Consider the following 21486-nt stretch of genomic DNA (forward strand, 5'->3'; position numbering starts at 1 on the left):
GTCACCGTTCGTGCGTCGCAGGCTTCTTAGGCAGGTAACGAGTCGTGGGCCGCGAGTCACAAGCTGGTGTGGAAGATGGCGGGCTACGGGTCGTAGCTCTCAGGTTACTTGTCATAGGTTAAAGCTGACGGGTCCTTGTCGACGGGTCACAGTATACTGTTAGATAATTCTTTATTTCAACGATGTCAAACAAGTTACGGTCATCGAGTAACGATTTTGCGACAACCAAAACGGTGTAAACAGAGAGTTAAAATAATTTGGGACCAAAACTGAGTTGTCGACTGTTTTACTTTCTTTTCCAAGTCACTTCTGATGAAATCCATACTGAAACAGACTAAGACTCAGAAAAGATGTCTACCTACAAATCTCTTGGGCTGCCGAGCAAAACTCGACACGAACTCTTGCACATTGTATTTTACCAATACCCGAACTGTTTTCGGCAATCAGTCGTTATGGACTCCTCTAATTACGAAGTGTGAAGAAGTCTGATCGATAAAACCGCAATTTCCAACAACAAAACCCGGATGCACTCTCAGTCAGAATTCATCAACGTGGGAGAAAAAAGGAGTTTTAACGTACATTTTCAACACATACCTGTTGCCAACGGTTGTGAATATTATGAAAATCATATATGTGAACTGCGGTTAAGGAAATGAGTATGAGAGAGATCTTCGCAGTAATGAACACTATTTGAGCAATAGTGAAAATAAGGCCTAAAAAAATACCCGAATTTTTTTTCAGGCCTCATTTTCACTACTGCTCAAAATAGTGTTCATTACTGCGAAGATCGCTCTCATACTCATATACCTATTGTGTTGCAAAATAGGTTCTGTTGTTATTCGATTACCTTCCATTTTTTTTTACAGCGTTGAAATGAACAATTACCAAACAGTAGCTCGAGACCAGTGACCCACCAACCGTGGTCTGCGTTTTTAGACCCATCGCCTGAAAATTTTTGCAGGTTTCGTCGACTATAATTGCTGGAGAAGTAGCCAGCATAGTTTTCTTCCAAGTTTGTTATCTTTACAAAGTTGTCTCCCACAGCACTGGTCTCAGATGTTCACTTCGATTGTCTTCTTCGATCTCAGTACGTTCGCTTAGTTTATGGTTCATCTCCTTTTTGTCACAAACAAGGATTAAAGTCAGTGCTGCTGCTGTTAACTCTACCACCGCAGCCAAGATGAAAGATGGCACATAAGTGTGGAGATGATCTGCCATAAAACCTGTTGATGGAAAAGAAAGAACAAATGATGAAGGAGTTTCGTCTGCCAGTTTCTACGGTGGCCTATCGGGGGACATGACACATTATTTTTATCGCGCGATAAATGATAGATTATCGCGCGATAAATGATAATCTATCGCGCGATAAATGGAAATTATCGCGCGATGAATGGAAATTATCGCGCGATGAATGGAAATTATCGCGCGATAAGTTGAAATTATCGCGCGATAAATAATAAATTATCGCGCGATAATTTATCATTTATCGCGCGATAAATGGAAATTATCGCGCGATAATTTTTATTATTATCGCGCGATAATTTATCATTCATCGCGCGATAAATGGAAATTATCGCGCGATAATTTTTATTATTACATGACTTGGGCAGTCAGAGGGCCAATAACTAAAATCAACCAATCAAAATGCTCTATTGCCGGTCCAATATTCTCCAAGTATTGGACCACGCACTGTCCCGAATGTTCCCGAATGATACCGCACTTGTGTCCCTTTGAACTTCAGTCGTATAATAAATCTCTTATTAACCAAGCTTGCTTGGGACCGTACCGGAAGAACATCGGCCCTCGGTCTTTTTTGTACGGACTTCGCTGCGCTCGGTCCGTATTGTCAAGACCTCGGGCCAATATTCTCCCAGTATGGCCCTCGCGCTTGGTTAATAAGATATATTTATTATCGCGCAACAATTTTTATTATCGCGCGATAATATTTATTATCGTGCGATAACTTATCATTTATCACGTGATAGATGGAAACTTGTAAGGTCACGTAATCGGCTGTCACGCATGTTGTTTCCGTGGACGACAATAGAGAGCTTTAGATTCGAGTACGAGAACGAGTACGAGTACGAGTTGACTAGCGTGCTCACATTGCGCATGCGTAGCTCTGCGTGACACTGTCACGGAAGCGGGAAACTCGTCGTCCGCCGCTCGTCGACAACGAGATTTTGACCAGAAGTCGTCCTCTAGAGAACGAGTTTCGAAAGGTATTTTGTATTTTAAACTTACCCTAGTCTTTTTCTAAGTCAGCAAAAGCAAACTTAAAGCCCTATACAGAGGTTTTATCGAATTGAATGTTATTACAAACCCTGATTTCATTCATATTTGATACTTTTTGGTCGACCTATTTTCACGAAATTCTGAGGTCTACACACGTAAACATATCGCCAGTCGAATAAATTTAAATTGAAAAATGAGAGCCTTAAAAAGCACTTTCACCCTTTGAATTTTAACCATACATGAGGGATATAAACAGTGAATTGTTGTAATGTGGTTGACACTTTCCCGACTTTCTTATATTCGTAGCGATAGCGAAACGAGAACTTTTTATTTGGAAAGGAAACACGAAACTATGCTTCTCAGAGAAGTACTGGTTGAAGAGCCTCACAAGTACTGACCAGATTCAAAAGAGAGAGGTATATCTTGGACGAAAATCGCCGAACACTATAATAAAACCTTGAACGCTGAAACATTTTATTAGCTTCTCATTAATTATTGTCATATTAATACCATTATATTTATGAAATGAAAACTAAGGAAGAGTTTGTATGGTAAAATATCTGAATACATTATTTTTACATCTTTTTAGCTGTATTATATAAATGTACTGTATTATTATTACAAAGTCAGTTCAGCTGTTTTGAAATTAAAAATTATACATATTTACAATTTTGATTTTCTCAAGTAAATTAATTTAGATTTGAAAATTCTCCATAAAGGAAAAAAAATTGATGGCCATGGATCCACATCCCATATTCATCAATTACTCCTTTCATTGCTAACTATACATAGAAATTTACAAGCAGAAAATATAAGTACAATTATAATTTGGTTCACTTCTTCTCTTTTATCTTCTCATCACTTTGCCAAATTGCATTGCTTAAATGTAGCCATAGTTGGTACTAACTATGATGTAGCAAATCAAGAACTTTAAACCTGAAAATAATCATCTAATGTAGGAGGTTGAACATCAAAATAGGTGCTTGTAGTTGATCCATAAAAGCAGATACGTGCATTCTGAAGCAGAGCACCCACTGAATTCATTACACCTACTGGACTTAATCCAATCTTTAAGTTTTTCTTAAAATCTAGGAAAGCGAAGTATGTTACTATGTTGCTAAACACCCACTCCACAGCTTCCCTGACTTTACTTCATCCTTCAAGATGAATCTGAGTGGATAGGCGAGGTCGCCATATATACACAGTGGTTGTCCACTGGTATCAAATGAATGCTGCTGAAGGTTATGAAGGAGGCCAAACATTCTTAACATACCAGCATCATGCCTTTTACCCTCTGAAATAAAAATTTATAGAGTAAACATACTTGGATTTATATCAGTAGCTAGTGTTATAACACTCTTGTAGCTGCAGGTAACTGTTGAGTTACAAACTGTGATTTAAATTTTTTTTTGATTTTCCAAGTTAATTGGTTAATAGCCATTTTGATTTAGTAGGGGCTGGGTTATAGATATTTGTGTAAGGATTCAAGGGTAGGCTACATTTAATGAAGCTCTTACCAGGGGGCTGACTACCGAAAATGTTTCCTGATAACTTTGATCTTTCCAGCCCACTCCTCTAGGTGTAGATACCGTAGATCCTCAAATCAATTAGCGCCCAGGGAGCTTAATTCAAATTTATGAGAAAATGCGCTTATTTAATTTTTCCCAAATGGTGGCCTGACATGACCATTTTTTTAATACATCATCTAAACATAAACAAAATTAACTATTTATTGACGTAAAAAACTGATCCTAGAGTTTAACTCACCATTAGTGCAATGTACAAATCTAATACTACACGATGAAAACCATGCATCCTTTGCTTTCTCACTACTCATCCACAAAATGAGGGGAGGGGAGGGGGCACTTATTTGAGGGGGGTACTTATTTTAAATTTTTGGTCGATAGGAGGGGAACTTATACGAAGGGGGTGCTTATTCGAGGATTTACGGTCGTGACACTTCAATTCAGTTTCAAATTTGGGGGCTTAAATAAGGGGAGGCATTACAGCAGAACGATGCAAATAAGCGTATTAGCTTACCAACTGGTCCATACAAATTGGCTATTAAACCATTTGGCGCAACAAATGATTGAAACTTTAGGGCATGTACCCTTTTGTGCCCACTGGGTACAAGCTGGTTCTCTCCTGGGCGACAAATTGGGCGAACTGTCAGGTCTACAAACCCCTAGCAATTCTCAAGAGCTGTTCCCTTTCCATGGACAGCAAGAGCAAAGTCTTCCAGATGTTGGCTACTCAGCCAGGGTTGATCGAGATCTCTGAGCAAGTATCCATGGTTTGTGTAAGTAAAGCTGATCACCTCGTTGAAGATTAAGCTCAGCTCGGGCACTGAACAAAGCGAGGAATCATATCCGAGAGACGACATGGGTAAGAAGAAAGTTTCAATAAAATCAACGGCCCTTTCGTTCCTGAACATACCGTGCCATTGGCACAAGTAAACATTTCTGGAATTGCTAATGCCCGAAGAAGGAGAGGCAATCCTGTGATGACAAACCTGAGCTCGGCTGCAAACTCTTCAGGAGAAATGGCGTCAAAAACATCGTCAATCCTTTCATACTGCTTGTAAGGATGTTGCCTCCCATCGTTGTGATTTCATAAATCGCAAAGGAGGTAAACGGATGCTAATAGGATAGTTTTTTTGGCTAAACATGGCGAGATTGTTACAGTAAAACCCTCGCACTCGGATCGATACATTTGTTTAGAATCTAAAGTTACAATTTTCGTCAGCACGACTACGAGTACGAGATACTAGTGCCAGATCTCGCGCGGTTAAAACTCGTACTCGTACTCGTTCTCGCACTCGAATCTAAAGCTCTCTAATGACTGCCACAGTTGAGGAGCTATGTTTTGAGGTCAATAGTCCGTTTCATTCATGTAAAAAGATCATTTAGCGGTACGTTGCAATACTACGACACATAGCTCTTTGAATCAGTATAGTAAACTTTGATTTTGCGAAGTCGGAGCCCGTGGAAATTTTGTATTATTTATTTAAATTTTGTGATAACTTTTTGATGATTGCATGACTTACACTGTTGTGTTACACTAAAACCTTGAAATAAACTTTCATCAGTTTGCTCATCTTTCAGTCTATACTATATGCCCTGTAAATTTCTTTGTCATTGCTCAAATATTCTATCAAATATTATATCAATCAATTCTCTGCATTCCTCCAAACAAAAAATACATTATGATCGTGACAGTACGCCAGCAGGATCCAATTCTTTAATTATGACTCGTACGGTCTCCTTCTGGACAACAAGACTGTAGTCAATTCTTAATCGCTGGTGCATTTGGCGATAACCAATACTATTCCTGCATGGACAAATGCAACGGATTACCGGACAGAAGTTGACCTAGATGACATTGATGTGATTGATGGTGAATGCTGCGACTCAACAAGCCCCACAAATTCAGGTTGGAGGAATGCAGAGAATTGATTGATATAATTATGTAAGAGCAACAGTTGCAAGTGCATTCAACTGTTCGCAGGCTACTCTAGAAGCCTGTAACCTTTTCGTAGATCTGGTTTATCTCATCGACAACAGTTAGTTCAGTTCTTGTATGATGTTTTTTTCGAAGGGGAATGAATTACACCCGAAAACCTAGCCTCATGCGGTGTCCCTAATGCCACCCTCTCTTTGTGTGCGAGGCCTTTCTAGCAAAAGAGGACCGGCAGTTCTGGTGACACATGTGACAAAGTTACTGTGTTTACATTTCTGTGCGAAATAGAGGATACTTTAAAAGCCCATGAGCACTGTGTAACTACTCGTGTGCACGAAGTAATTTGACCTTATTCGGCCCGAGCTTTTTTTTCACCTTTTCAGACCGGGGAGGGAAGCGAATTCCGCCCCCTTCACCTCCGTAACTTCCAGAATATTTTAGCAATGACAAAGAAATTTAGAGGGCATATAGTATAGACTGGAAGATGAGCAAACTGATGAAAGTTTATTTCAAGGTTTTATTGTAACACAACAGTGTAAGTCATGCAATCATCAGAAAGTTATCACAAAATATAAATAAATAACACAAAATTTCCACGGGCTCGGACTTCGCAAAATCAAGGTTTACTATACTGATTCAAAGAGCTGTGTCGTAGTATTGCAACGTACTGCTAAATGATCTTTTTACATAAAAAAAAAAAAGGAACTATTGACCTCAAAACATAGCTCCTCAACTGTGGCAGTCATTGTCGCCCACGGAAACAACATGCGTGACAGCCGATTACGTGACCTTACAAGTTTCCATCTATCACGTGATAAATGATAAATTATCGCGCGAAAATAAATATCATCGCGCGGTAATTTATTATTTATCGCGCGATAATTTCCATTTATCGCGCGATCATTTCCATTTATCGCGCGATAATCTCCACTAACCGCGCGATAATCTCCATTTATCGCGCGATAATATCCATTTATCGCGCGATAATTTTTCATTTATCGCGCGATAATTTCCATTTATCGCGCGATAATCTATCATTTATCGCGCGATAAAAAAAATGTGTTATGTCCCCTATGGGCCACCGTAAGTTTCACCTTCTCAACCATACACACTTCTTGAAATCCCAGGGGTGGGTGGAGGGGGTCTAGAGTCAAGTTTTGCCGAGTATGCGAAGCTGGCCACTGACAGTCACTACCCTACTGTAGTCTATTCTATGGTTACTTTTGGGCAGATGTAATTTTCGTGAATTTCAAAGTAGAGTGGTCATCGTAGCTTTTGAGTGAGACATGGCAACCTAGAAAAGCAGCTTTAATGATATAATAGACTTATATTGTTATAATACAGTTAACTATATTAGTTACCGGTAGTTTAGTTAGGCACAATAAGATATTTTATACTCTTAGATCATGTTGAAGGATTTTTTTTAACTGTGTATAAAAAAAATGATCTATCCGTCCATCTAGCTTATTACTACGAAGTACCTCCAACTCCCTCCCCCCAAGTTTGAAATATATAGCTTGCTTATATTGTGGCAATTCCCTCTCTCTCTGCTGACGAACCCACCTTCCTTTGTGTTTTTAACAGTTGTCCTTGCTTACCTAGGACAAACTATCTCAAACTAGGCAAACTGCCCCAAACTAGGCAAACTGCCCCAAACTAGGCAAACTACCACAAACTAAGCAATGCCAATGGATAGATGCAAATGTAAAGCAAGCCTTTACAGGAAAGAATACTAAACAGTGCCTTTCTATTATAATAAATAATCTCAACCTCTGCTTTACTGATTGCATCTAGCAATTTCTTGGAATTTGTTAAATTCATCCAAAAAAATGGGTGTGGTTGCAATTTTAAAATTCTGGATCAATCCACATTTCTGTGATTTCTGTTTTACCTACCTGCTAAGGGAGGCCCAGCTGCAGTCATTGTTCCATAGAAGATAGCACTTAAGCCAAAAGCAGATGCTCTTTTCCTAGGCTCTGTGTAATTACCTAGCATGCAAATGTTAAATGTGCCTATTTCAAATCCATCTGCCAAGCCATACAAGAAAGAAAATGCCATTAGATGCCCATAGTTTTTGGCCTGGATGAGCAAAATAACAGATGAGCCATCCAATACAAAACCAAGCATGAACACATGGAGGGGATTTATGGCCCGTATGTTACACAAGATTCCACTGAGCAGGCGGCCTAAGAATGTTGTGATACCAATGTAAATAAAAAGCCTTGAGGCAGCATCAGCTGAAACATGGAGGCCCTCTGAGAATCTCACCTGTAATTTGAATGGACAGGAACTCAAATAAAATTCTGCAATTTTTGGGCATTTAGCTAACCAAAAAGTTATTGTTTAATCCTGAACATTCTAATCAGAGATGCTATCTGACTGAAAATCTCTACCAGTACTGAGGAGCAAGGGCTGGGGAAAAATTAACCTGCATGCGGGCCCTCATTGTCAGTGCTGTAGGACAAGTGTTTCTCTGCCTGTATGAGTTAAAGGAGAGGTTTGAGAGGGGTCTGGCACTAACAATAGTGCTACACCTCTTCCAGACTTCTCACTGACTTGCCTTGCTCAACTTCAACTGACCTCATACTTCCTACAGACACTGAAAAGCTTGTGCCTAACTGCTGATAATGAGGGCCTACTTGCAGGCTAGTAATTTTATGAGCAACGTACCAGGTGTAACCTTGGGGCGTGGTGCCCTATAAAGGCTACTGACATTGAAAGTGTTAGAACTAGAAACACCTTGTCCTTAAAGACAGAGAAGTCTATCCACTTGTTGCATATTTCTATTCTTCTTCCTTCCTCTTCATCCAAGTCTTCAAGTCTCTCACTTTCTTTCTCAGCTGCATTTTTCTCCTTCTTTGCTAAAGCTGGACTAAATGTGAGACCAAGAATGCAAACAGCTGAATAAATAGCAGCAGTTAGACGATAAGTTTTCCTCCAATCAAAGGAGTCCAACAAACCTTGAAGAACTGGTGCTATGCCAAGAACACCGAGGCCTGTTCCTGATGCAAGAATGCCAGTTGCTAAAGATCGGTTCCTTTTGAAGTACTGTGATGTTACCGCATAAGATGAGACAAAAATGCAACTGCTTCCAAATCCAAACAGAACACTATAAGTCCCATACAAAACATAAATACTAGAAGCAAAAGAAGAGAGTAACAAACCAATGGATCCTGATAAACCACCCAGCATGGCTGTTAAACGGCAGCCAAGACGATTCACTAACATGCTGGTCAAAGGTCCAAGGACAAATATGAAGGCTATTCCCACTGAGCCAACCCAAGCTGCATTAAAAAGTAAGGCAAACAGAAAATTGTTAATAGAAATTTTTCTTTCTAAAACAATATAAAAACTGGTGGTGTGGAAAGGGAACTACTATAAATCTGTATAAACAAATTGTAGAGTGGGCTGTAATCAAGTGATGAAAAAATTTGCTCACAGTTTATGCTGGAGAAAATCACTTGGCTTTTAATTTCTCCCTACAGAGGTGTCACTGCTGAATCAAACATTATGGTCAAGGAATTATGTGATGGCCAACTAGAGAAGCTCTTGAAAGGTGATTAAATTCTTCATGTTAGCACCATAGGAAATGTGTAGAGAACAGTTAGGAGAATGTGCATGTACTTACATTAAGCACTATCATTAAAGTTAATACAAATTAGTGAGCTTATCAATAATCATCATCATCATCATCTTTATTTGCCTTATTTTAACAATTAAAAATAGTTAATTAGAGCGATAATAATAATAATAGTAATAATAATAATAGACTCAGATCAGAGGTGTTAATATCTGTCATTCCACATATAAAGAAATATTTTATGTATATTGAGACACATGTATGAAAAAAGTGCATAAATATAATGAAACTGAAGCTAGCAATGAAAATTAAGGTGATAACAATTTTAAAAATTACACAACAAAATTTTAACTAAGGCATATACATTTAAAAAAATTTGTTTCATGTACCACAGGTTACCCAAGCATACTGTGTGTGATTTTGGGGTCTAAAGGTTATTCACGGGAATACTTAACAAATTAAGATTGAATTTTAAAAATTCTTTCTCTTTGGCCACCGTTTCGTATGTTTCAACATACATCTTCAGAAGTGACAGTTAATAATACACGTGGCGACTAAGTTTAAATTTAAGATAGGTACCTAGTAATTAACAAACAACAAACAAAAGTTGAGAAGAAAAAATTTGCATATACAAAGATGCAAACTAATACAGATAAAGCTTATCGCTGCTGACAAATCGTTTAGAGTGAGTTTAAGCTCTTGAATTAATAGTCTCCTTTATCTTGTAATGAGTATCAGAACAACCTTTTGCTAATATATCTCAAAGTAGTCCCATTTTATGTTGTGACCAGTTAACGTGATGTGGTCTGCGATAGCAGATGTATGACAGGCACTTGTGAGTCCTTTAAAATGTTCAGTTTTCCTGTCAAATATATTCTTCTCAACTTTTGTTCGTTGTTTTGTTAATTAGTTACTTATCTTAAATTTAAACTTAGTCGCCATGTGTATTATTAACTGTCACTTCTGAAGATGTATGTTGAAACATATGAAACGTCAAGTAAAGTTTACTAATCTTGTTTTCCAACATGCGTTTTGCTGTCATGTTTGTAACTGCAGTTTGTGTGCTATTTCTTATCAAGATTAAATTTATTATGTTATAATATTTATTATTTTATTATTATAATTGTAAAAAATAAAAAGGATAATAAAAGCGGGTGAGGAATGTAATGCTACTGAATAAAAGTAAGGAGACTTAACACATTACATTCCTCGCTTTTATTATCGTTTTTAATAACCTTTAGACCCCAAAATCACACACTACATGCTTGGGCCACCTGTGTATGCACATAGATATGCTAATTTATTAAGAACTGGATCATTGGATATTATGCAATTCAAGACTTTTTATTGGCTTAGCCCTTATGGTATATGAGCCAATATAGCATAATCTAATATCTGTACATTGTAACATCCAGTTTCTTCTTTCAAAATAACGTCGAGAATATTTGTCTAATATCTTGGGGACGTTTTTTAATAAAACAATTATTCCCCTCGCGCTTGTTGGATATTACATGATTATAGCCAACTCAGCGCTACGCGCCTCATTGGCTTTCTATCATTTCATATCCAACACGCGCTTGTGGAATAATTGTCAGATATCACATGTACAACATGACAAAATCTAAGCAAGTGAACAAACGCATAAGAAAATATTAATTGCTTCTTCTAAACACGAAGTTACCTGTCCTTTCCCGTGACTCTTCAAAGTAGTCCATTAAAACTGGAAACAGAATTCCAAAGTTGAGCGAAATTCCAAACATTATGGCGATCATAACAACTGCACAGAAACAAACCAACCAAGACCAAGGACTGTCAATTTCTTTTCTACACATGCCGCGATTTTTTCCAGTTAAGAGCAATACGGCTGAGGTATAAAATTCAATTCGTCCATCATTCGAATTTTCACTTAAGTGAATGTTCTGATTAGAATCGCTGGGCAATTTAGTTCCCCAAGACAGAGATTACCAGAGGTCTACGCTCTTATATGATATGAAATCGGAGTAATGTGTGACGTTCGACGACAATCGAGTAACAATATCAAACCTGGTTTAGATTTCCAATTTCTTATTTGTTAGACAAATTTTTGCCAAGTAATCTGTTCACGAGTTTTCCCCTCCCCCATCGATCACTACAGAAGATAACCAATATATAAAGCGTCAAGCTTTCGAGGTGGTATCTGAGCAACTGCGCACCTACCGGGCCCCGAAACTGGTGTTGAACTAGGGGAGGGGTAGGTACGTCAGATACTGATGTTGAAAGCTTCTTCTACTATGTATACCCCTCTAAAATTATTTTTGCTCAAATTTCTAAGCATGCGCATTGTTGCGTCATGAAGTAAACACTCCAAAGAAGATGGCGCAGGAGGCTGTGCTTCGAAAAACAGTTCCAGTTGACGGGAAAAATGATTCCCATTGCCCCAATAGCGTTATGCTTTTGCCAGAAAGACCAACAACCTTTGGAAGAATAATGTCTCTGGATGTAAGTGTACGTTTGACGTCAAAAACTGCACCGTTAATGATTTCTCGTCGACATGCCACTGTTTCTGTTTCGGCTGGCAAATGGACGATAGTGGATCATGAGGTAACGTAAGCTTTGGGGAATTAATCCTTCAAGTGTCGTTGGCTATAAATAAGGCATGATATTCCTTCAGATATGCTGCTAAATTTGAACACTTTCATACTACTGTGCAAGATTTTATTTAGTGCTAAGAGCGGGAAACCTTCCTACGTTCGAGTTAAAATTGCAGCGAGCGAGCGTTTCAACTTTTATGGTCGCAGTACGCTTGTTGTTGTGTTTTCGGTGATGAATATTCAATACCTCGAAGGAGTTGCAGCTGGTTGGATAACTCACAAAAGACCACCCTAAGTAAACTCGCACTTTCCATCACAGGTTTCTTGCGTGATTTTAAGAGAAATTTAAACAGCTGTTAGTGTCCTGGGTATTTGAGGGCTTTGTGAAACGGTCTTTAGCTCCGGGCTCTTGGGAAACCAACAGTGTGAAAATAACCTTTCGTTAGATTTACTTACGGGCGTTAATTTATTCAGTGTCGTGCAGGAGTTACATGTAAATACCTGCTACAGAATTAATTTTCCATCAAAATTTTTGTTTTGTTTTGTTTAGTTTCGTACGATTTTTAAATTAGATTTTCCCCATTGTACCAATGAAATTGTGATCAAGTTCTTTCTAGTGCTTTTGTTCTGTTTGATATTATCACAAGCATGCTGTAAAATATCAAAATGATTATCAGAAGAAAAAGGCTTTAAATTTTGCTTCTACTGTATTAAAAAAAAAAGTGTTGTTGAAAGGTTCAAGTAGTGGTTTTGAAAGTGAGTACTTACAAGAATCTTGATGGCAATATGCCCACAAAGATTTTGTTTTTGACCAAATTGTGGGACAATTTTCTTTCCTCTGTTTAGTGTATTTATTGTTCACTATTGAAAAATACTGAAGGATATGTTGCCTAGTATTTCTCAGTTTTGATTATTAACAATAAGAGTTTCAGTGGTTGATTAGAGGTATGTGTAAATACAATTCAAAGAACTTTTAACATCAAAAAGGAAATGGAAGACTCAAGAAGGAATCATTGGGTGAATGCAACCCTCTTTGCCACACCCAACTGGTTGTCCAACACAGCTGATGTTACTGATATCACTGGTAACTTTCTCTGCAATTTAGTTTTAAAAATCCTCTCCTACTCGTTTTGGCGACCAAAGCAGTTACAGCTTGGGGGTTATCCCTGGTAGTCTTTAATAAGAACTCGAGTTAACTCAACCTGCCATTTCTAAAGCTATTTTTATTTTTGTCTTTCAGAGTTTGAATGGTGTGTTCATCAACAGAAACAGAATTCAACCAAGCATTCCTCATTTATTAGAGCCTGGTGATAAAGTGGTTTTTGGTGTGGGGGTAGACTCTAATACACCAGAATTTGAATACGTCTTTGAACATGTTACTAGAGGCCGTAAAAGGTGTGCAGACCCATCTCTGTTGAGTAACAAAGACAACTCGATTAAACAGAGGAAGGTCTTCAGAGAAGGTGGTGGCTATATAAATGTACCCTTCAACATAGATCATCCAGCTGTACATGAAGCCATTAGTGTTGCTGAGGAAAAGATACAAAAATTGAAGGCTTCATTAGAAGAAAAAGAGAAATGCCATGCAGATGTTGTTCTGCAGTTGGAAAAAACAGAGAAGGAGCTACAAACTAAGCTGCTAGATCAGAAGGCCAAATTAGAAAAAGAAAAACACAAGCTGGAAGGTGCTCTTAAGACACTGTTTGCAGAAAAGTTGATGGAGAAGGAAGAGCAACTCAATCAGGAGTTAAAAAGCCAAAAGGAAAGCTTGATAGAAGAAAAGAAACTTGTGGAAATGAGATTGCAGGAGGAATTGAAGAAGCAGCTAGAAGAAAAAGACAAACAGCTAGAAAATCAGTTGACTCAACAGAAAGAAGCACTGGAGCAAGTGATTGCTGAGAAAGAAGCCCAGCAGAACATGCTACACATGGAATTGGAGAATTACAAAGCTTCCCAGGCTAGATTGCAAGACTTGGAGGCAAATGAGAGAAGAATGGAATCCACTTTGCAGGAGCTTCGACAAATTGTAGAATCAAAAAACAAAGAGCTTCTGAAACAACAAGAAGAGACAAAGAGAGTGGAGGAAGTTGCAAGGAAAACAGTCATAGAGCAGATGGAGGATGAGTTTACTTGTATAATTTGTCAAGACCTTTTCATTAACTCTACTACATTACCTTGCGCCCATTCCTTCTGTGAATACTGCTTGACATCATGGCTTAAGAAGAAGAACAACTGTCCCATTTGCCGTCAACCCATATTGGGAAGACCAGTCAGGTCTCTTGTTCTTGATAACGCCATTGGCAAAATGGTGGAATCTATGGATGAGGAGACCAAGACAAGGCGGCAGACAGTCACTCAGGAAAGGGAGGAGTTGAAAAGAGGTAATAATCTACAAAATGAAGTGATCTTCATTGATGGCTAAGTGAGGCTGTGAAACCGTGCAAACTCCTTGTCTACAGGTGACCTTGTCTTATGACCAGGTGACCAGATATAGTTGTTTGATAAGATCTGTGCCAACTGTGAGGGAGAAAATAATGATCCATCTGATCCCGAAAGAGAAAAAATACATCTTGCTGATAAAGTGATTTCTTTGCAATGGCACAGCAAAATTAAGACAGGTGTCTTTGCAGTGAAGTGTCCTTACTTACTCGAGGAACAAGGAGAATGAAAAGTCTGTGTAATTGTGTTTACCTCATCATAGGATTCCTACCAAATAGGGATGTCCCTAATGTCCATTTGTCGAACCAGTCAAAGTGTGCGTACATATTTATGGGAACCATTGCCTAACTCATTACTGGTAATTATCTGCGATTGTGTTCCCCAGCAAAACTCTCCAAAAAGGAAGTACTAAAGTCTATAAGCAACAGATTTATGCTTGTGAGAATCAAATATGTTATTAACTTACTGTCTTCAAAATGAAAAGTCAAACTTGTAGTTTTGTTGACGAAGTCAGAACCCTTCAGGAAACAAAGAGGTAGCAGATATCCCCAAGGGGCAAATACATTTTGAGGCTTAGTGAGAAAATATGATCACAAGCATTTGAATTTGCTGAAGAAGACACAACTATTCTGCTATGGCTTAATTTCCTACTCTCAGTCCCACAGTAGATGTAACTGAAGATTTTTATCAAAGTGAATGTTTGCCTGCTGAAAGCTTGATCCTTTCTAGATATCTTTCAGTGTCGGTAAGTGACGCATGTTAGATATTCAAACTTGTAGACTGCTGAAGAAGAGGACGGTCATTTTAATTTGTCCCTATCCATTCACCTATTTATTCAATAAAACCATCCTTTTTAAATAAAACTTTTTTTATGCAACGTGCCAAATGGCCACCCCAAAAAGGTGAAAAATTCTATTTCAAATCCTAGTGACACTTTTTTTCACCCCTGTGCACAAACTATGTGAAATTTTACATCCTCCCTGTCACAAAGGTAGTAAATTGATTGGATTAGAAATATTGATTGTCACATCTCTATTTAGGTGGTCCTAAAAGTAATTTGCACAGATTATAAAGTAACACTGGTCAGGGGTAAAAAAATGGCCATGTTTTTTTTAAGGCTATTTTAAGTACAATACACAGTGTTCATCAGATCAGCTGGGGAAGATTAGACAATCCTTGGCATTAGCTACTTTGTATTCAGTTTGGACAATATGACAATATGGTCACTAAAGAGCCATGTTCCAGAAGAGGAATTAAAGCAAAGAGAAAAAAGGGAAAAAATTGGTGGTTATCTATTTCTTTGTTTTTCCTCTAGTCAATATAATCATGAATGAGTAATTGTTTTTTACAGGGAGCAATGTAATTTTAATAAACAAATTTGGGTTGTTGTGAGAAATACCTTTGATGCCAATGTGGAGGACTGTCAGGGTTTCTTTTAGTCATTTTTAAGAAAGGGCCTTGAAGGAACTGTTCAGTGTCCCTTGGAATATTCACTGATGTTCCTCAGGAATAATATCAAGTTCTAGGCGTGGAGTAGGGCCCAATTTCTTCAAATGCTCAATAATAAAAATGTGTTCAGTTCCCTGAGGAACAGCACTGCCCTTTTTTTCTGGAAGCTAGTTTTCCAAAAAAAATTTAAAATGGTCGCTCAAATACAACATGATCAATATTTAATATGTGTATGCAAAAGTTGTGCTATTTAATACAGTTATGGTGTCAGGGTTTTTTTGTCATGGGATTTCTTACTTTAACAAATCTGGCTTTCTTGTGACTAATTATATTATTGAAATTAATCATCAAATGAACTGTGAACAAATTATTCAAAAAGAATTTTGTCAGGTAAACAACCTGTTGAATTTAGTCACATTTAATTGATAAAACTTGTTATTATTTTGAAATTGCTTTATTTCCTACCTCCCTTTCTACCTTCCCTATTCCTTTGTTTGTGTTCCATCCCCCTCATTTTTTCCCACTGCTTCCGCTCTTGCTAACTCCTGTATTCATTAATTTTGTTACAAATGTACTTACTTTTTCAACAAATTGAAAGGCAAGGAATTTATGAGCTGATAAGTATGACACAGTGTATTATTTCACAGTTCCTGAGGGTTAAGTTACACTTGAAATTTCTATGAGGATAAGTGGAAATGTGAAAGTAATGGTTAATCAGATTGCATCTTTATTAGATCTTCCATAAAATTTATCCTTAATTTTTTTGTATTGTCTGTTCAAATGTACTGACACAAAACAAGAATTGCCTTGGAATGTTGTCTCTTTTTTTGTTGTAAGAAGGGCCTGGAAAAAATTGTGCTTCAGTATACCTTTTTTTTTTTTTTTGATGATTTTACTGCTTTCTTTTCACATTGTTGGAAACATACATGTAAGCTACTTCTCAGAGTCCAACACAACTTGATGTCTTTCTAACATTCCATTGATCAATTTACTGCTCACAGCTGCTTCTACAGCTATGCCTGGTTCACGAGAACATCCAATCACTTTGAACGATGCTGAGGGCCAACAGGGTGGGAGTAACACTGTTACCCAGGCAACGGTGCAGAACCCAGTGAGGCATGTGAGGCCTGCAAGGGAACCTCGTGGCCGTCAGGTTCAAGAGCATCGTCCAGCAGTTCAGCAACGAAACAACTATGGTAACCATAGGTATTATGAGAACAGGTATCATGGTAATAATGGTGGCGGATATCGTTATGGTAGTGATGATTATGAACGGCAGCCTTACCAGCATAATTACATGCATGGTCTTCCTGGGACGTATTATCCAGGTTATGGCCATTGCCATTTGTGTGGTAAGTATTTTTGTGAAGCACATTGCTGACACCCAATTTTTGCTTATGAATATTTTTACTAAAGTTGTTTATTAGAAGCAGCACCAAATTTTTATCAGTCCTAAGCAGCAGACAGCACTTTCTATTAGTTTACTGGCATAGCAACCCTCTCTGAGGATGTTGGGAGAACACAAGAAAAATTTTTAACTAAGGAGCCAACACATCCAACATCCCAAGTGGATTATTATGCCAGTAAACTGATGGAAAGGGCTGTCTTTTGCTTTTGTAAAATAACTAGGTTTTTTCAGCGCAGTAATGATAGGCTTTTGACCAGTTAGGACACTCGCAGTATCTCTACATCAGTTGTTTTATACCTTGCAGTCATGTTAAGTCTCTAAACAGGCTATCTTTTGAAAGGACTTTCAGATACCTTTCCAAGTTAGCATATAACCTCTGACTCCCAGAGACAAACATTCTTGTCAGTGGGTTCTGACCTTGAACTTATCTGGTTTTACTAAACTCTTTTCAAAACATTTGTCTTCTCTGTGCTTATAGTAGCAACTAACTGAAGCCTAACCACCTCTTTGACAATTTTTTTTTCTTGGCAAGTGTATTAATTTTGTGGAAGGGTATTGGTTTATTCCAGAGTGCAGAAAAAATATAAAATTACATAAAATTTGCATCAAATCAAATGGGGTGCAAAAGTCTCAAAAGCAGTCAGTTTTTTTCAGATTTGGTGACCCCCCCTCCCCCCCCCCCCCATCTTGGACCCCATTTCTTAAAAAATAGCTCCCTAGAATTATTGATGGGGGCTCATTTGCCTCTCATTGGCCAATTTTTAGAGTAAACCCTGGGGTGTATTTGGTCTCTTGAGTGCATCAAGATGGAAAAGGTAATCTTGCAAATTTGTCCTTGATAAGTCAATCTCCATATTTGATGAACAGACAAGTTCTTGTATTTTTCCCAAACAAGGGAACTTATTAGGTAGGGGGCATTGGGGTATATTAGAAACTGCAAAACCTGAGAAAAAAAATCATCCAAAACTATGTGAAGTAATTTTGGGAAAATAAATTTTGTCACCAGGAATGAGAGGACACTGGGCCCCTGGATGTCCACTCAGTCATTAAATGCAGCACTGGATAACTGAGCTGCTGTTCAGATTGGTGGCCACTACTGAACCTTGGTGTACAGATGTAAAAAACTCACTTTAATGAATGAATTTACAAGGATAATACCTAACTAAGAAACTATGTAAGGCAAATGCTTTGATTGAATTTCTGTACTGGATGGAAATGTCTTTTGATGCTTCAGTTTCCGCACCATTCTTGTTGCAGCTTTCATCTCCTTATTTGGAAAAAAAGGAAACTGCCTACAGTAGATTATAAGTAATATCACCTTTTTCTTATTAGAGTGTGATTCCGTACGATATTGTTAATGATTGAAAGAATTGAGAAAGTGTTTAAGACAATACGGTAATTATTCCCTTTTGTACAATGTTTGTACCTGTTGGTAAAGTTAAAAGCTCTCTCCTGCTGATAATTTTAATTTATTGTAACTCGAAAAACTACTGACATTGACATTCCATACTGAACCAAGTGCACCTAAAAGTGAACTTACTTTCAGGAACTTATGAAAAAGCCAGCTAAAATTTTGTGTAAAAGACCCCCCCCCCCCCCTTTTAACAGGGTGTGGTCACCACCAGAGGTAGGTAATCAAACAGGGGAATTGAGGTGCAGACATCAGGCCAAGTTACTTGATCAAATCTCATTCAGCTCAAAGGCCAATTCTGTCAACTGTTTCTTATTGCTGCCCCTTTTTACTTCCTCCTTTCTTCCCTCTCAAGCAAAAAAAAAAAAAACTTAAGAAAGAATAGAAAGGAATCTTTAAAGTAAATGTTACCATCTGGAAACAGCTGCATATTAGCTTGGCAGTTTTAGTACCCTACAAATCAACCCTTTCACTGAAAACCAAAAAGTGTTTTCAGATTTTGTAACTTGAAGTGTCCTTTTCCAGTTGTCTTTGTTACTGTATGAATTGTGTCTATATCCGAAGGTTGGGGTATATGTTAGTGCTGTAACATTTTTACCTTCAAAAATGGAATGAGAGCCTGACCTATGGTGGTTTGAATTGGGAGAGAAAAAACAATAACCTTACATTGAACTTACTGAGTGTATACGGTCCTTTCCTTAAAACAGAGAATGGTTTATAACGAAATACAATATATCTTTGCTTTGTAAATACACGTAACATTGGGAGGAAATAAAACTTGAGGTATTCAAATTTTGTTGGCTTCTTTTTCGATTGAAGAATGGTAACGAACGAGAAAATTAAGACTTCGCAATAGAATGATCTTGATGATAGTTTTTCTGACCAATTTTCAATCCGGCACACGTAGTTTACACTGTAAAACGCAAGTCATGTTTGGTAGGTGACAGGTCACATGCTTCTGTTGTATAATTCTCTGTTTCAGTGGCTATATATATTTCAGCGATGTAAAACAAATTAGGGTAATGGAGTAAGAATAGAATCGATTTTGCGGCACGCGTTCATGTTCGAGGTGCATGTTGAAGCTGCAAATGACCGCAAATGCTTCCCATGTGGATGAACGCCGGCTGCGAGAGGTAAAATTCACGTGTCACGTAGGTAGGTCGTAGATGTTACCAGGAGTGACTGGTGATGGCAAGGAAAACAGAAACATGCAAACACATCTTTATTTGACAATGCAGGTTTATAGAAATTACATTGTCAACTGAAGATGTATGTTAATTATGTAATACTATGTGACTTTCTCTTTCGTGGGGGGGGGGGGGGGGAAACAGGGGGGTCGGAGTCTCCCGCTTCCCGTGTCACGCTTTCTTGCCTCCCGTACTTGTGTGCCCCCTTGCCTCCCGACTCCCGCCCGCCATTGTGTTGCTCCCGTCTTCAGGTTAATCAAGAGGATCAGAAACCCGGGTTTAACTTTCAAACAGAGCTAAAAGATACTATTCTTGTTCATTTCGGCTGGCCTTTGTTTTGGCTGGGGATCATTAGTTCCCGATGAAAGCTACTACTGGTCAGTTTTCTTACTAAACGAAGTTTCACTAACCAAGTTATCACAGTTTGATCGTCGCTTCTGACATCTCGTCATATAGACGAAAGTCTCAGCTCACTATGTGATGTAATAGCTATTGCCAATTCAAAGTCAAATGTAAAAATCAAGAGGTAGACGTAACGTTTAGAGTTTGCTTCTTCTGTATTCGTGCTTGCTTTCCCTTTTTGACGTAAGTAGGACTAAGTATTCGTAGTTAGTACATCAATTGTTGAACCGTTTGCATTTTGAGCGTTCAGTTTAATTGCTAGTGAAGCATGATTGAACAGTCTTGTTCGACCAATTATCAGATTTGTTGGATGGGTTGAAATCGTCTTTTAACCTTTGCGGTTAGAAAAAGTCTTCCATGCGCCGGGGAGGCCGCACTGACCTCTTCCTACTCCAAATTTTGGTTAAAGCCTCTTCTTCCTCCGAGTCAAGATAACATTCTTGATTTTCTTCAGTTTCATTTGTTTCTAAATCACATTCCCCTCGGCAGTCTGAAACGATCTGGCAAAATCTTTCTTCAGTTGGCTCTAAACGACCGTTGAATAATCGTATCGAATCTTCACCAATTTCACAAATAACGTCACTTTTCTTGCATTTTGCCTCTTCGCTAGATGTTTCGAAGAGAAAACAGCTTTCATCTATTATGACATATGTCATAGTACCAAAGAAATCATTTGCGTCTATCGCATGTGAAACTGACAAAGATAGAGAAAAAGTTGGATTTGCATTTGATTGCGTAAATTCCAGTATGTGATGACTGATACGTCTTGTGATCATACCCAGGCAAGGGTACGGGCTCTACATCGTTTCTATAGTTAGTATCTGATGGACGCACTTGTGTATCTGCCTCCTTTTCAGAACTCACAGCCTTAAAAAGCTCCTGTATTGATCTAAGAGCTTGTTCCTCGGCGGTGCTGTCGTGTGCATCCACTGAAGCGTACATATAGAAGGGAAGAGTGCCAACTTTGTCTTTCGTGAAAGAATTTCGCACGGACTGTTGCCTGACCCCTCGTCCAAATTCATTCCTCCAATCGTTGAGGCGTTTGTTGTCCTCTTTATTCAGGAACGTAGTTGTCTCTCGTGGCACTGGAAGTAAGTCTTCGTACTTGATTGAAAACTGTGATGGTAGCTCATAGTGTTGTTTCTCCCGAGTGAAGCAAATATAACTAAGCCAAGCAATTCTCTTTAAGGTCTCATCTGCTGCCTCAACGAAATTCATCGCACAATCCGGCACAGTAGGTGTGTCTCTCACTTGCCGCATTTCACTATTGAAATACTCGTTAACGAGTGTAAGAAATGTTCTTACATCAACAACTTCGAGCAGATGAGGACATTCTTTACTTAATC

At 38.3% G+C, this 21486-nt stretch overlaps 2 protein-coding genes and 2 long non-coding RNA genes across 6 annotated transcripts; 2 read left to right on the forward strand and 2 right to left on the reverse strand.

The window, feature by feature from the left end:
• Window positions 1-154: 154 nt before the first annotated feature.
• LOC111334944 (monocarboxylate transporter 4) lies at window positions 155-11471 on the reverse strand. Its single transcript, XM_022940755.2, has 4 exons — window positions 10956-11471; window positions 8365-8978; window positions 7590-7962; window positions 155-1223 (listed from the first exon to the last, which is right to left on the reverse strand). The coding sequence occupies exons 1-4, from the start codon at window positions 11104-11106 to the stop codon at window positions 1024-1026; spliced, it is 1338 nt and encodes a 445-aa protein (XP_022796490.2). The 5' UTR covers window positions 11107-11471; the 3' UTR covers window positions 155-1023.
• On the forward strand, window positions 2043-2823 carry LOC148729233 (uncharacterized). Its single transcript, XR_016002513.1, has 2 exons — window positions 2043-2222; window positions 2542-2823. It is a non-coding gene; the product is annotated as an uncharacterized LOC148729233 (long non-coding RNA).
• LOC148729234 (uncharacterized) lies at window positions 2970-5285 on the reverse strand. 3 transcript variants are annotated; one of them, XR_016002512.1, is made up of 3 exons: window positions 4748-5053; window positions 4276-4581; window positions 2970-3529 (listed from the first exon to the last, which is right to left on the reverse strand). It is a non-coding gene; the product is annotated as an uncharacterized LOC148729234 (long non-coding RNA). The 3 variants fall into 3 exon arrangements; XR_016002511.1 differs by having other exon boundaries at window positions 4276-5285; XR_016002510.1 differs by lacking the exon at window positions 4276-4581 and having other exon boundaries at window positions 4748-5057.
• Window positions 11472-11595: 124 nt separating the features above from the next.
• Window positions 11596-19343, forward strand: LOC111334936 (E3 ubiquitin-protein ligase RNF8). The gene is made up of 4 exons (XM_022940747.2): window positions 11596-11854; window positions 13085-14225; window positions 16734-17084; window positions 18147-19343. Exons 1-4 carry the CDS (start codon window positions 11627-11629, stop codon window positions 18188-18190), a joined length of 1764 nt encoding a protein of 587 aa, XP_022796482.1. The 5' UTR covers window positions 11596-11626; the 3' UTR covers window positions 18191-19343.
• The last annotated feature ends 2143 nt before the right edge of the window (window positions 19344-21486 follow it).

Source organism: Stylophora pistillata, chromosome 6, assembly GCF_964205215.1.
Source record: "Stylophora pistillata chromosome 6, jaStyPist1.2, whole genome shotgun sequence".
NCBI classification, from domain to species: Eukaryota; Metazoa; Cnidaria; class Anthozoa; order Scleractinia; family Pocilloporidae; genus Stylophora; species Stylophora pistillata.

Bases quoted from the DNA above. Each gene is read 5' to 3' on its own strand.
- LOC111334944 (XM_022940755.2), bottom strand. From the start codon at position 11,106: ATGTGTAGAAAAGAAATTGACAGTCCTTGGTCTTGGTTGGTTTGTTTC. The intron at 7,963-8,364 runs GTACGTTGCTCA...TTCAAATTACAG, and splicing joins ACGCCCCAAGGTTACACCTG to GTGAGATTCTCAGAGGGCCT. The intron at 1,224-7,589 runs GTAGGTAAAACA...TTCCATCAACAG, and splicing joins AGCTGGGCCTCCCTTAGCAG to GTTTTATGGCAGATCATCTC.
- LOC111334936 (XM_022940747.2), top strand. From the start codon at position 11,627: ATGGCGCAGGAGGCTGTGCTTCGAAAAACAGTTCCAGTTGACGGGAAA. The intron at 14,226-16,733 runs GTAATAATCTAC...TACTGCTCACAG, and splicing joins AAGGGAGGAGTTGAAAAGAG to CTGCTTCTACAGCTATGCCT. The intron at 17,085-18,146 runs GTAAGTATTTTT...TTTTGTCACCAG, and splicing joins TGGCCATTGCCATTTGTGTG to GAATGAGAGGACACTGGGCC.